At 38.0% G+C, this 16,723-nt stretch overlaps 1 protein-coding gene across 1 annotated transcript in view; it reads right to left on the bottom strand.

Moving 5' to 3' along the window:
- The window catches only part of KNTC1 (kinetochore associated 1), a 3,090,908-nt gene that overhangs the window by 2,591,488 nt on the left and 482,697 nt on the right, over nt 1-16,723 (bottom strand). The window contains exon 13 of the mRNA XM_044068909.1: nt 7,815-7,913. Coding sequence (XP_043924844.1) covers nt 7,815-7,913 — 99 coding nt within the window. The remainder of the gene's footprint in view (nt 1-7,814; nt 7,914-16,723) is intronic.

Genomic DNA, 16,723 nt, shown 5'->3' with positions numbered 1-16,723 from the left:
ACTCAATCAAAAGCCCTCAATCTAATATGTGACATTAAAAAAAACCTACTGGAGAGAGAGGTTCGTCTCCCAGAGACTGCCCTGTCTCTGGAATAGATGCCTCATACACGTCAAAGTATGTTGATGATCCTCTTCAAGTGCAACCTTGAGTGGCTAGAAAACCAAAAATATGCCCCAGGAGTTCCACCTGTGTCCCTCACTGACAGGGGTGACTGGTGCCGAATGGGGTTTCTTTTTTGGGGATAAACTCTTGGCTAGGCTTGTAACAGCCCCAGGGCCATTTGCCTAGCAACCTTATATGATCCTTGCCAGAGATTCTTAAGACAGGCATCTCTAAAAGTACCTCACCAAGTCTGGAGTCATTAGTCTTATGGAGTCCACAGAAGTCCGACAGACTGGCCTTGATCTCATGACATTCCTCCCTGTGACCCTTCTTGGCATGTTTCTTTGAAGGAAGGCTCTCAGTGGCTTTGGTCAACAAGTGCCTTAGAAAACTGAATAAGACAACAGAGGGATGGAACATAGGAACAATGCTAAGGAAGTGATCACAAGGACCATAAGATGCCAAGCCAAATAAGCACCTTTAAATAGACATGCTTAAAATGGATCAAAATGTATTTTTACTGACTTAACATTTGTTATCCAGGAAAATCTGACTGGGACAGAGCCCATTTTCAGTGGAGGCCTGGGGAGAAACACTACAGAAACATGTCTTTGAAATGAGGGAGGAAACCGAAGCACCTGGAGAAAACACACATGAATGCTGGAAGGACATGCAGACTCCACACAGAAGGCACCCCAGCAGAGAATTGAACTGGAGAACCTTTTGCTGTGAGGCGACAACACTAACTGTTGCAGCACTGGGCCGCCCAAAAGAAGTCATGTCAACTTAAAAAATACTCTTAAAAATCTGATGAAAGCCACAAGCGGGATGCCCAAGACTGACAAATACACAGCATCATAAAAGACTGCAACAGCTAGTACTTTTCCAATTAGAAAAGATGGGGCCAAGAAACATTCATATCATCTTAACTGCTAGGTAAAAAAAAAAAAAAAAAAAAAAAAGAGTCACCCTGAACAGAAAGGATGCTGAAAAGAGATGCACAGCAAACTGTAGGGACAAATTATTCTGTGAATCTGCAAAAAGTTAATCTGTTTATAAGTATATATATATACTAAGCTATCTGCAAAAAGTTCATCGGTTTATAAGTCTAGCAAAACCGCGGTGGTGGTGCTGCGGTAGCGTTGTCGCCTCACAGTAAGACGCTGTCCGGTTCGATTCTCAGCTAGAGCGTCTTCTGCGTGGAGACATGCGTGAATGGGCGTACCTTCGTTGAAGGTTGTGCGTCAGGCCTGGCAAGCCGGTACGTAAAAATCAACTGGCAATCATTAGCGGACCGGAGTTCCGCTGTGGCGACCCCTAACCGGGAAAAGCCGAAAGACACAAAAGCTATCTATCACCAGGGTATTTATAAGCCTACAGCTGCGCAACCCAACTGTATCCTTATCTATTTATAAGTACTTTACAGAGGGGATTGTAAAACCATGGCATGGACTACTAACAAAGGAAGTGAAGAGGGAATCCAGAAAAGCATTCTAAACATATAAGAGGAGTAGAGAAAAGCTAAATAGAAGGCACTTAAGGGCAAATGGCAGAAAGGTATGGCCTGTTTCATCACCCAAAGGTAAGGATCACCACTACAGTCAAAAGATAATCAACACAAGGCACCAGGGTCTCACACACGGTCCCCAATAGTTCAGTCGTATCAGGGTTAGCCAGTGCTAACCATCCCAAGTGTTTTCCAGTTCCAGACACATTAAGGTAGCAGACAGAAATCCAGTCATGAATTGAGGAGCAATCCAGAATACAAGGTTGCTTGCAACATCTAAACATACTTTGTTTTGTCACAACACTGTTCTCCAACTTAACTGTGATAACCAGTATTAAAGTCCAGACACTTCAACAATTGAATTGTGGTTACAACAAATACATTTCAAACCTCTCCATGACACCCTTAGAGCACTTTTATGGGGTAGGGGAAGTTTGTCCCATGCAGCCTCCCTCACACCCTTTGTAGACTAACCCTGATAGTGCAGTAATTGGGGTAGGAGAAGATGCTTAAGTACCACATATTTCACACTTCGTATGCATCCCCCCAATATGCATGTAAAATGCTGCACTTCTGAAGATCACATCTATAGAATAGCAAAACTGGAGAGCAAACACCAGAAAAGTGAAGTCTGCGGATCCACCCATAAGTGCCACACGTCCTATATAGTAAAAGCCAATTTACTGAAACAAGGAGAACAAATCACGAACTTGCTACAACGTATAATCCGATAAAACAAAAAGCATGTAATGAATGTAATACATTCCGTGAAAAACAGTTAAGCGCTTTCACCCATGACATATGGGCTTCATCAGAACTGATCGCCAAATGCAAAAAAATGGTTTAAAAACCTTTTTTGGCGCCAAAAAATTCAAACTTCTTAAAAGTGACATTAGCGCTCAGTTTCCAATGACGCTGTATTTCAAACACGTCATCCAACAATTACTGTGTATAAAACAATTCGTGTCTAATAAACATCAATCAAAAATGACTAAACTCCACTAAATAATATCTAAAGAATATTGTTTAAAAAACATATCTATAAAAATACCTTTTGCAAGGTTTTGTATGCATGTTCAGAGTTTTATATACATAACGTTTACTATGACTTCAGTGAACATCCAAAGTTCCCTTCAATACTAAAAGTAGTAATAAAAATAAAAATATGTAAAATCTGTTAAAATAAATAGATCATATGAATGTTTGTATAAAAATAGTTATTTGATAAATTCATTTCACAATACTCTGAGAACAAGAATAAAAGTGAATGTAAAAACCTCCACTATACTCCGATTAACCTACACAACTGCAATACATCTAAAGCCCTGTAGAAAATGATTTTTTGAAAAAAGGTTGTTTGATATCATTGTCCTATGTCTAAATGTGTACATATGTGAATGTAAACATAAGTATGCTGAGAGTAAAGCCAACAACAAAATGATATGTATAAACTGAATGTATATGATGTAGTCATATAAGTAGTAAAGGTTTAACTGATATAAATTCATTAAGACCTGTTGGAGTGGTGGCATCTAAAAATATTTGCCACCACACTTCTTTATACCTTAAAAGATTTTTAAATTCGCCACCTGTAGGCGAAATGAAAATACTAATATAATAAATTTAAAGTGATGTTCGTCACCTTTTGTTTCTATATGTCTGTATAACGCGTTAGTCTTATCTCTTATTCTAATACTGTAGGTGTGATCATAAATTCTCTTCTTAAGACTCCTCTCAGTCTTACCGACATAAAAACTAGGGAAAATTTCACATTTAGCCAGATAAATCACCATTTGTGTTTTACAAGTACCATTCTTGGATCTAATTAATGATCTATGTCCATTTTCCAACAGTATTTTACTCTCATTTGACATGTATTTGCACTGGTTACAAAACCCACATTTCTTACTTCTCTTATTGGGATCTTTAAGATCTTTCTTTAATTCATTATATCTTTGTTCAACATGTGATTTAATATTATTTCCCATTTTATAAATAAAATTGGGTTTATTCTCCAGTATTTTGACTAAATTACCATCACCTGCAATCACATGCCAAAATTTATATACCATATTTTAAATACTATCTACCCCCAAGTTGTATTGTATAACACAATATCTTTGAAATGGTGGTATTAACGTACTTACATTAGCATATCCATTATTATATTGACTGACTGAATTTTGTTTTCCTATTACCAAGCCTGCTCCTAATAAAGGTTTATATTTCACATTCCACTCCTGAATAACATATCTTGCTATTTCATCTATCATTTTCCTGGGGTATCCTCTCTGTTGGAATAAATTACTAATAAACTCCACTTCTACCATCATATTTTCATAATTCGATACCATACGTGCGGCTCAAATGCACTGTCCTTTGAATACATTTTGTTTCAATTTTTGAGGGTGGCAACTTGTGTATTCTAAATAGTTGTTTGAAAAAGTGTTTTTCCCGTAGATTTTTGACTGGTGGTCTCCCTCCACTTGATAGATAAATGTGTCTAAATAAGGTACTCCTATATTACTGTGAGTGAATGTGAATTTCAAATATTCACTACTTATATTCAAAAATTAATAAATTTTTGTAACATGTCATAGTCTGCTTCCCATAATATATATATGTCATCTAAAAATCTGGAATAATATTAGACATACTTGAAATACTCACTGGGAAACAATTGGGTACTTCCCAGTTAAGCATAACCAGGTTGGCATATATGGGAGCACACGCTGCCCCCATAACTACCCCCTAGTTAGTTTAAAATATTCACCTTCAAAATATATGAAGTTATTGTCCAAAACTATGGACATCATTTCTGTTAATAGACAAATTTCATCCCATTCAAAGTTTGTATATTTAATAATACTGTTATTGAATGCTTCCAAGCCTTCATGTTTAGGGATGCACGAAAATAAGTCTATAACATCAATGGTGACAAAAATAATATTGTTGTTCCATGCTTTGGTTGAAAAATTATTAAGGAAAACCCAGGAGTCTTTCACCATATGATTGATGACATTATACATAACTTTTAATTTTGTGTCTATGAATTTGCCCATGGGAAATGTTTTAGATTTACTCCCTGAAACTATTGGTCTGAATGGTGGGTCAGAGAGGTCCTTATGGACTTTAGGTATTCCGATTAAAGTAGCTACTTTAGGGAATTTTACTTTAAGATACTCGAATACTTCTTGTGAAATTCTTCCGTCAATGAAATATTCCTCTAAATAAGACTCAATTCTTTGGTACGCAATACTGAGCTCATTTATCGATATTGTTGCGTAATTCCCTGAAAGATAGAAAATATCATATATCTTTTTAGTATATTGAATACTGTCATAAAAGACAACTCCACCCCCTTTGTCAGGTTTCATCACTCTGATATTATAATCGTTGTTTATTTCTTTAAGAATTCTCTCTTCCTCTTGGGTCAAATTACTAATATTTGTAATTCATCTTAAATTGTTACTTTCCCGATATATTTCCCTTAATATAATTTTCTCATACATTTCTACAGTGGGGTGACTAGGAGGAATAAAGGAGCTGGCTTTTTTTTAACTGTTCCATACTATTAAACCTAGTGTGGGTAATATTAGTTTCAATTTGTGGCTGATTTTTAAAAAACACTGCTAAATTAATTTTCCTTATGAATTTCTTAAAATCAATAATTAAGTCGGTCATATTAAATTTAGGATTTGGTATATATTTCATACCTTTGGCTAATAAGTCAAAGTGTTCCCTTCGAACTGTGACAGAGTAAATGTATATATTAAAATTGGTGTAGGTATAAGTATTCCCTAGATTTACTATTCTGTCATCTGTTCCTTTTATCACTTCTGTGGGAGTAGGTGATTGTACTAATTCCAGTATTTCTGATTGTATCTTGTTCTGGGGTACATCTGTTTCATCTGATTTCTGTTCTGGTATGGTTGTGTTATTTCCCTTGTATCTTTCTGAAAATCCTGCCTCCCATAAAAGTATGATTTCTCATTGACATCCCTTTGACCTTGATTGTTATTCACATAGCCCTGTGAACTGGTCTTTCTAAACAATGGCCATAAATATGCTATACCTCTACTGTATTGTTCCCTATCTCTTTGCATTTTACTAGACTTTCTCGGACATAACTTAGAAATCCATTTTTCAGCTTCCTGATATTGTTTATTATACAATTTTTCCCATTCATGGTATAATAAATCGTTAACTATCCTTGTGTTAAGTTTCTCTGCTTCCTGTATTAGTTTACTTAGCTTTTCATCATTAAACTTAATAAGCATACACATGAATTTACATCCACATTCATCAAAAAATGTATTAAATTAATTTTTACCATCATTTGTTAAATCTAGTCCCATGGGTTGTTTAAAAAATCTTAACCCCATGGGTACTAGTTTACTGTCAATACATTTAGATAAATAAGCATTATCAATTTTTAGACCATTGATGTTTTTTAACTTCTTTCCAAAAGAATAAATAATACTTTTCAAGTTACCCGTCTCTCCAGAAATGGGAGACTTTAAATTTGAATTGCACTTTAAATTCTCCATATTATAATTAAAAGTAAAAAATTGATTAAACTGTTTATCCTTAGAATGGTTTCCAACCTGCTCTGATCGTGATTCAGAGCATGTATTTGGTATTACAGTACCCTTTATTACGTTGTGTAGGATTTTCTGTAACAGAAGAATCAGTTCTTATTGGTGCAGTCCGTTTAGGTTTAGTGCCTGTTCTTCTGGCTTCCACATCTACATCGTACAGTGAAAAGTCAAATGTAAAATCTGTCAGATTTATTTTACTACTATTAAACGGTTTGGTAAAATCCAATGTGTTAAACTGACGCTTAAAATTAGCACCCTGACCGTTAGGTACGTCAAGGCTATCATTTAAAGCCTCCCCTTCACCTGTAGTCAAAATCAATTTGTTCGTATTATTATGTTGCTCGTCTGTAAAATTAGCAATTGTCTCCGGACTAAGATAGCCTGTATATTATTTGTATTAAGTGTCTTAGATGTATTGTAATTGGTTCGGTCACCATCACATTGTAGCAGTTTGTTCACAAGGAGAACTAACCTGTTTAGTTCTCCCTTCAAACCAGTTATCTCCTTTAATTGTACAATGTCATCAGCCTCTTTAATTGTATAATGTCATCAGCCTCTTTGTTACGCTGATTCATCACTCCTTGTGTTGGTGATGCACCGGTTTGTTCCGTAGCCATCAAAACAACAGAATAGCAAAACTGGAAAGCAAACACCAAATTCACATATGTACACATTTAGACATAGGACAAGGATATCCAACAACCCTTTTTCAAAAAATAATTTTCTACAGGGCTTTAGATGTACTGCAGTTGTGTAGGTTAATCAGAGTATAGTGGAGGTTTTTACATTCACTTTTATTCTTTTCTCGGAGTATTATGAAATGAATTTATCAAATAACTAATTTTATACAAACATTCATATGATCTATTTATTTTAACAGATTTTACATATTTTTATTTTTATTACTACTTTTAGTATTGAAGGGAACTTTGGATGTTCACTGAAGTCATAGTAAACGTTATGTATATAAAACTCTGAACATGCATACAAAACCTTGCAAAAGGTATTTTTATATATATGTTTTTTAAACAATATTCTTTACATATTATTTAGTGGAGTTTAGTCATTTTTGATTGATGTTTATTAAACACGAATTGTTTTATACACAGTAATTGTTGGATGACTGTGTTTGAAATACAGCGCCACTGGAAACTGAGCGCTAATGTCACTTTAAGAAGTTTGAATTTTTTTGGCGCCAAAAAAGTTTTTTAAACCATTTTTTGCATTTGGCGATCAGTTCTGATGAAGCCCAGATTTCATGGGTGAAAGAGCTTAACTGTTTTTCACGGAATGTATTACATTCATTACATGCTTTTTGTTTTATCGGATTATACGTTGTAGCAAGTTCGTGATTTGTTCTCCTTGTTTCAATAAAACGGCTTGTACTATATAGGTCGTGTGGCACTTATTGGAAGATCACATCTATAGCAGTAAGGATTTCAATGGGCACCCATTAAAACACTTGTGAATTATATAATAACAGGACTGTAAGCCATATTACAGCTATTAACTACATTGCTACTATGACTTCTACACATATTTAACAAAACTAGGCACCAGAATAAAAGAGAAGAGAAGAGTAAATATGGCACTGAAGACATACCATGCTTATTCCAGTCTGAACCAAGCAAGACACATCAGATACTTCCAAGGAGTAGAGAAGGTTCATAGCAGGTAGGGAATAAACCACAAGATTACGCATCTAATAATAATAAAAAAAGTCTGTTATACAACAGCATTCCACCAAATAAATCTAACTATCAACATCTGGTTAGAGAGAAAATAAGCAATTCCTTATCAGATGAATTCAAAAATAAACACACTCTTAATGAATCCTCTCAACAAATAATGGAGAATTCTTACTGGTTGTTCAATTTGGTTCATCATCTCTAATACAAAAAGGCAAGACATTTAGAAGAGTTCAACACTTGGGAACATCCGTACATGCAAACCAACATGTGCCGTAAGACAGTAGCTACATAACAGCATGTGCCCAGTGAGCCCACGTTTACCCCATGAACAGCAACAAACTCCATGCAAACCAATAAATTACAATTACGATCTGACACTTGCTTTACTAACACACTAATGCACAAAAACATACTTACCCAACTTAAAGCACCCCCTCGTCTAGTGGAACTCATTCTCATCAGCAGGGAAGATGGACAAGCTAATTTTGGTCAGTCAGAGATGATCCTCTCACAGGCACGGCAAAAACAAACTTGTTACATTTAACAGCGAGGACCATCCTTCATGGGTTTTTGGTCCAGCTGAATGCAAAGCAACAAACACTAGAGTGGAAGGAGATAGAAACACCCAGAAGCAAAAAGCCTAAAAATCTGAGTTCTGCAGAACTGTTTTATCAAAACAGGTTTGAGTCCAACAGCTGTGGACAAGAGTATAATAACAGGAAAAAATGAGGAATAAACAAATGGCTGTGACAATTAACTACAAAAGAAACAGCCGTAACTTTTCTACTCTGGAAAACTTTTCCAGAGCAGCAACTGCCAGGGGAATAGCTGCACAAGACCAAAAGACAAGGAGGCTAGCAACTCAGTTGGAAAGTGGATGCTTGGTAACCGCAAGCTCTTCCATTACTGGTGCAAAAGCGATTACTAACTTTTTTGTTATTTTTATTTTTTTTTATATATTTGCATACCCAGTTTGGGTAGCACCACAGCTGTTAGCTCACATTCATGGCTTGCATGGCATTCTATTCCCTAGTTTCAGTCCCCAAAAATTAGGGCTCAAAAGACTTCACAAAAAATTCTAATGCCTCCTTTGGAAGTAAATGAAGTTCATCCTGAAGGGCACAACACTTTTATGAAAGAGCACTTATGACACATACCCCAAAGTGCTTGAGGATAAGGAATTTATATACACACAGCTGATGGCCTCTAGGAAAAGTGTTTCCCCAGAAACAAACTTAGATGCTACTAAGTTATTAGCTGCAACAGGCAAACGGACATGACCATCAACCATGAAGTTCAAATCTTATGAAGGGCAGGCATTTATCACAGGAAGGTGGACATGTGGTACTCCTTTAAGGAGCAGTTTGATCAGACAGTCCTGGACAACAGTTTTGCCTGCAAAGTCATGACATGCAAAATAGTAAATTCATGCACCCTAACAGCAGAATACTTGAGACCCTAATAATATAGGTGCAAGACTAAATAGAATACTACCTGTAAGCTCAGCAAATGAAGCAGTATGAGGTATCACGCCACCTAAATAAATAAAGAGCATTCTCCACTTGAGGTACGTGCCTGACGTATGCAATTTTCCTAATGGATTCGATAACCTCACAGAGCCCAACCAGAAAACTCATCAGAATACATAAGAACTACATAAGAAGCCACCCTCAGCTAGGACAAACAATACACGTGTAAGCAGGGGCCCAAAAGTTTGAAACCTTGCCTTTCCCAACTACTAAGGGGAGATGAGAATTAGTTTTTATCTTTATCTTCTGAACTTTCGAAAGAGATGCACAGCAGACAGAATGGTGGGTATATGTAAAATAAAATAAAAAAAAAAAAATCACTCATGCTACAGGAGATCATACAACATCCACTACTACTCATCATCTGCCCTGCTGCACAGAGAGAAATAAGGGACAGAACCACATTTTCCCAAATGGTAGTCAGGCTGACCTACAGAGTTCCCCACCTCTAGAGGAGCCTGATCAGGCACAATCTATGAATCTGCAGCTCTTGCTGAGATCTCTAAGAGATAAGCGCAGCATCCATCAAACATCTCCACTTCACCATGAATATGGACAGTCAGGCAGACAGATGGTGCCGTGTCTAAGGCCAACAACCATAAAAGCACCAGCTGTCTACAACATAAGGAGTACCAACCCTTGTTGTCCCCCCTTTCTTGTTTCTGTATTGCACAACAGACAGATTGCCTGACCAAAAAAGGAAAGGCCTTTGTGGGATCATCAGGACTAGGAGGACTGCTCTTGGGTCCAGATGACTGATGGGAAACCCCTCCTTCACCACGGAGGAACTATGTCAGTTTCCAAGCCTCAAAGTGAAGAATTTATCTTCAGAATCAGAAACTAGTACAGCTGCAAATTAGAAAGAGCAGAACCACCAGTAGAAAGCTGCAAAGGGGACAATTCAAGGGTCTCACACCAAAAGAAGTTCCACGAGAGCACTGTACCTTTCAAGCCACTGACATTTCACAGTACAAAGCAGTAGATGCATCCTCTGGCATCAGAATGTCACCCTGAAAATGATGCATTAAGTCCAGAAGGAAGAACAGAGTTCAGAGCCTGGACCCAGTGTTGCGTCCTCACATCTTGGTCAGGGCCATGAGCTCCCATGTCTTCTCCAAGGTCAGAAATGATGGACCAAGGAGAGCAAGTCGCTCCAAGTTTAAAAAAAAAATAATAAAGGACAAAGCAAACTTCACAGCAAAACCCATGGGGACTCCTCCAATTGCTTAGTTTTTGGGGCATCTCTCCCTATAACAACTGAGCCTCCCCTTTCTTTAGCCCTAATGATTCATTTGTTGCCCAGTTGACTGAGTCCTATGCACTCTTCCCTAAAGGCAAGACTGAAGCATGCTGGGAGTGATGCTATCAGTGATGCATAGGATCACGGTTTTAGTTTTGTAGCAAACACTCTCCCACACAACCTTTCAGACATCGGTGGAGCTGACATGCAGAGGTTTAATATGAGGGGGCATTAACCACTTCTGCAAGTGAAATCACCCATAAAAAGCCTCCAGCCCCCCCTTATACCAATCACCTCCATTTTAACTCCCATCTCCTATGGGGAATCTTAATACCAGGCATGCTTGTAAAATCTCTGTCCTAGAGAAATGAGCAGACATAGCTTCCCCTTTCTTCCCTTGCTCCTGCTAGCTCCTCCAAATCCTTGGTCACTAATGGAGCCTGTGTCATCCACGTCACAGTCAGGACTTTACTTCCACATACAGCATAGAGCTGGCTTCTTCCTAAATTTTATGATGACCCTAAGGGACAGAATCACTAAAACACACAATGCAGGCATTTTTCCATGAAGTCACTGGATGGGGATATTTGCAACCATTTATCCCATTATGGGTATGCATGAAGAGCCTTCTCCTGCAACCTTCACACTCAACACCCTGGTAAAGACTCTGGGTGCTGAAGAAAGCTCAAATGGCAGGATTTCCGTAGTGAGTGGAAATAAATGGCCACAGCAAACTGAAACAATTGCCTGTGTTGAACACAAATACTGGCATGTCAGAAAGCATCCTTTCTATCCAGAGACACCATCCAAGCATCATGTAGAACCAGCACAAGTACCTGCAGGGTGACTACCTGAAACTAAACATACTGGGTGCACTGGCTGAAGTCACCGAGGTCCACACATGGAAGAAACCCTTCTACCACCTTAAGGTACAGAAGGAGGCCACTGAAAAGGACATCTGCTAGCACTGCTATTTTTGAAAATGAATGGTGAGCTACAAGATGTAATAAACAGTGACCACATATAGAAATCAACCACTCCTTTGTGATAGCTTTCTGAGCCAGAGCAAACTCAAAACAACTCCCCCCCCAACCCCACCCCACTGTCAATCCCACACCATGACACGATTTATGTCCGAGCCATCACAGGGGATCCTCTTAAAGGACTACAATGGAAAAGTTAATGGCAACACTATCTAGTGTTTAAATGCTTCCCTGGGTGGCAAATAAGCTTCTTCCTCTTTCACAGTTGGCCAAACTTATAGGTGTTTCTGTAGTTAAACCCTAATGATGTCTCTATACGTCAAATATTGCCTGTTCACATCTGCATTAATGTAATTAATTTATTTACTTACAAACATTTGTTTACCTAGCTGGATAATAAAAACCCATTTTCAGCATTGACCTGGGGAGAAAAGCTCCAGAGGGTAAAATAACATCAAATAAAACACTGGTACAAATTTAATTAAAAAAGTATATACACATTCAGGCTGATAGTGGAATACATTGGATACAATAAAACATGAGGAGACACTAATGATGTAAAAATGAAAAGAAATAAAAAAAAATATTGTCAACAATCAGTATATATAAAAACATATTAGAAGTACAGACGACTACACTAGGGAATAAAAATAAAAGATACAACTCCACCATAAGAATGGGAACAGGGCAGGTGTTAGAAAGGTACAGATACACAGCATGATGAGAGGTTAGGCTAGTAACAGTGTAACATATTTCTTACTATAGATCATACAGGTGTGGTACCTAGGCATAGCCACGAGTTACTGAGAAGTTAGTAACAATGTAACGTATTTGTTAATATAGGTCATACAGGTGAGATCCAGGGACACAGCCATGAGTTAGGGAGAAGTTAGTAATAATGTAACATATTTGTTCATATAGATCATACAGGTGAGGTACCTAGGCATAGCCATGAGTTACTGAGAGGTTAGTAACAATGTAACATATATGTTAATATAGGTCATACAGGTGAGATGCAGGGGCACAGCCATGAGTTAGGGAGAGGTTAGTAATAATGTAACATATTTGTTCATATAGATCATACAGGTGGGGTACCTAGGCATAGCCACGAGTTACTGAGAGGTTACTAACAATGTAACATATATGTTAATATAGGTCATACAGGTGAGATGCAGGGGCACAGCCATGAGTTAGGGAGAGGTTAGTAATAATGTAACATATTTGTTCATATAGATCATATATGTGAGGTGCCTGGGCATAGCCATGAGTTAATGAGAAATTCTTTGTTAAGGGACTTAAATACATGCAGGCTATATATAATTCTGATCAAGTTTGGGACATAATATCAAAGTTGGATATGCAGTGTAAATTGACCCATTTTTTAATATAGATTTCAAGCAGTTTTTTTTGTCTTGAATGTGCAGAAGGTGATTTGGGAGATAGTGATGAAGTACTGATGAGATAATAAGGGAAGCTAGTAGAGCTATACTTTATTTTATAGGTTAGAAGTTGTTGTTTATGTGCTAGCTAATATGGGAGCTCTAGCCAGTTGGGAGCAGATAATGCAGAGCAATGATGGGCTTTCTGTGGCAGGTTAGCTGCAGATCTAGCTGTCTTCTTATAGCATTGATCCAGGTGTGATTTGAGAGAAATCTGGATTTACTTAAAATAAGTGATCCACACGAGAGAGAGGGTGAAAGATAAAGGTTACCTAGAGTGGATTTTTTGCTTTGTATACTAGACGTAGCTTTTGATGAGTTATATTTATACAGTTTTATATGTAAAGATCAAACTTTAAGTTGCTATTTATGGTGACTGCAAGAAATTTGGTATGGGTAACTACTTCGATAGCTTTATTGTTTGAAGAGGTAATGTGGAAGTTACTTTTAACAACGGCATGGAACTTTGGAGAACATAGTAGCAGTTTAATCCCTTTTGGGATCAAGTAAAAGTTGTTTTTAAAATAGCAGCAGGTTCAACGGAGTTAAAGGCATTTTGCATCATGAATTGTAGCTGTAGTAGGATGTCAGATGAGCAGATGACACTTGACTCAAGCTTGCTGAGCTGTGGACCGAGAATACTTTTGAAAAACAGCGGTTTAACTAGGGAAAAGGAGAGAAAGAAGAGAGACATTTAACAGATCGACGTCTTTCAGACAGGTAGTTAGAGAACGATACAGTTGGTATGGAAAGGTCCAGACAGGATATTTGAGTCAGACGTTTCTCATGTGACACTGTATCAAAGGCTTCTGAGAGATTTAGAAAAACATTTACAACTTTTCTTGCCCTGTAGCCTTATTAATGGTGTCGGAAAAATTGAGGAGAGTTGTAGTGGTCCTATGGCCTGATCGGAAACCATGTTGTGTTGGGGTTAGGAGGGCATTTTGCTAGAGGTACTGAATGAGTTGCTTATGAGTACACTTTTCCATGATCTTAGAAAGGGTGACAAGATGGCAACTGTCCCAAAGTTAGACATTTCAGAGGAGTTGCTGCCTTTTATGAATGGGAATAATGAAGATTTTTTTTTCAACAGGGCAGGGACATGGGAGTCTTGAACAGATCTGTTAAACATAATTGAGACCGGTGTGCTGTAGAGACTTCAGAGAGTTTAACGTGCTCAGCGGGGCGATCAGCAGCAGCAGAACAGAGTTTAAATTTCTTTAGTAATTGGTTACCATATGATGTGAAGACAGACTGGAGACTGAAATCATGGATGTCAGGATTAGTAGAGTTTTAATGGAGACTGAAATCATGGATGTCAGGATTAGTAGAGTTTTAATGGAGACTGAAATCATGGATGCCAGGATTAGTAGAGTTTTAATGGAGACTGAAATCATGGATGCCAGGATTAGTAGAGTTTTAATGGAGACTGAAATCATGGATGTCAGGATTAGTAGAGTTTTAATGGAGACTGAAATCATGGATGCCAGGATTAGTAGAGTTTTAATGTAGAATAAATGGTTGGGGAGAGATGAAGGTAAGACAGGCTATGAGGTCATTGAAGAAAGTGTTAAACTTAGTGGCTGCGTCTGAGGGGGTAAGTCTGGATAGGGATTTGGAAAGGAAGGTGAGCCAGGTTGAACATTTTTCTTAACGGAGCTCCAGAATTTCTTATTTCTTTAGACTGTTTTTATAAATATCTTGTGGGTCAGAGGACATTTTTTTTGCCAAGATGAATTTGCTTCTTGGTGAGCTTGTGCAACTCCTTGGATAGCTGGAAGTTTTGAGGGGTTTCGTCTTTGTGCCACTGTTTCCATGCTTTGTCGGGGTTTGCATGAAAATTCTGGTAGAATGACACACCCGGGGGAGGGGTTAAGTATTTTGACTTTTATTTCTAGTCAGGGCAAAAGGGTATTTAAAGTATTCATAAATATATTGTAGAGTTTGGTGATAGCTATGTCTAGCAGTAGGAATTTGAGTGGAGACCATTTGACGGATTTTAGTAGATTACTGACTCTGGATGAAAGCTAGAAAATTTCTGGATAGCTCTCTACTGATATTTTTTAGCTGGTGGTGATTTCGCTGCTGGTGAATACAGGGTGAAATTTACTAGGGGAACCAGGTAGCACACCTGAGATAGCATACTTGCTGGGGTCAGAGACAAGTATCCAGTCAAGGATAAAATTTTTATGATACTGTGGGAAGAAATAGCCAGGGAATTGTTATGGCTAGGCTTGTATAGGCCATAGGGCCGATAGCCTAGTACCAACCCATGAACCTATGATTCACTTTGCTGACTCAAACAGGGGAAGAGATCAGTTGTTTGAACCCATATAAGATAAGACTGGTTGTTGGGGTATTAGATGTCAAAGATAACCAGTCAGTGTTAACCCTGCCTAAGATAATGGTTTCAGTACTAATATTTGTAGTTATTCAGCAAATAATTTCTTCTAATCAGCTAATATTACTACTTGGTGGTATACGGAGGGCAACTATACAAAGCTTCTTATGTTTATTAACTCTGAGAAGAGAGATGAAATGTTCTGAATTTTGGAAGGTTGGTATACTACTTTTGAGGGGTGAGAAACTTAGACAGTTATTATATACAATTCCACCACCTCCCCTTATTTGTATTCTGTCACACCAAATTATATTGTAGCCAACGTATACAATTTCAGAACCTTTTATATGGGGTTTTAGCCAGGTTTCAATAGTGACAGCAATATCTAGGGAGTACTGAAGAAACCATGCTTGTAAATCTGCGACTTGTTCAGAATACTGCAAATGTTAATGGAAATAAGGAAAAGTTTTGTGGGTGTTGTACAGGACTTAGACACAGAGGATAATAGAATGGATGAGGCTGAGGGGCCAGATTTAGGATGATGCCCACTACAAAGAGTGATTTTAAAGAAAAAAGAAGTTAGGTACTCACCATAATGTTCCATCTGAGTAGTTGTACTTCATTTGTCTTCAACTTGTGGGAATACGGATCCGAGCCGGCAAAGATTACTAGCATGAGCTCCGAGCTCCAGACTCCTCCCCTTACCCATAATACACCTACCTTGCCTTCCATCCCCAGATCGAGTTTGCTGAACTTACACTTATAACCCGACCTGATAACATACGTGTGACCTATACTTACAGCCCGTAGGCTGAACATGCACCAAAGGTCTGGGGGAAGGAGGGAGGGATGGTTGAAGACAAATGAAGTACAACTACTCAGATGGAATGGTATAGTGGGTACATAACATCTTTATCTGAAGTAGTTTACTTCATTTGATCTTCAACCTGTGGGACAGAGTTCTCAGCTACTAAACTTCTGGGTGGCCCTTATGGAAGGATATTCCTGAGCACCGCGGAGCCAAAGGATGCTCTCCTTCTAAATGTCAAATCCACTTTATAATGGGAGATAAAAGTATGAGATGAGAACCAAGTAGCTGCTGAGCAAATGTCATCTAAAGACACCCTAGACCAGAAAGCTGCAGATGTAGCCATGGACCTGGTGGAATGAGCTTTAACCTGACCCAGAGGAGACGTACCTTTGTCCTTGTAGACCTGCAAAAAAGAAATCCATCTTGCTATCGTGACCTTGGAAATAGGTTTGCCCAAAAAGGGTCTACAGAACGAAAC

Source organism: Protopterus annectens, chromosome 4.part0 (genome assembly GCF_019279795.1).
Source record: "Protopterus annectens isolate FY-2018-M chromosome 4.part0, PAN1.0, whole genome shotgun sequence".
NCBI classification, from domain to species: Eukaryota; Metazoa; Chordata; order Ceratodontiformes; family Protopteridae; genus Protopterus; species Protopterus annectens.
This window is presented reverse-complemented; position numbering and strand designations above follow the sequence as displayed.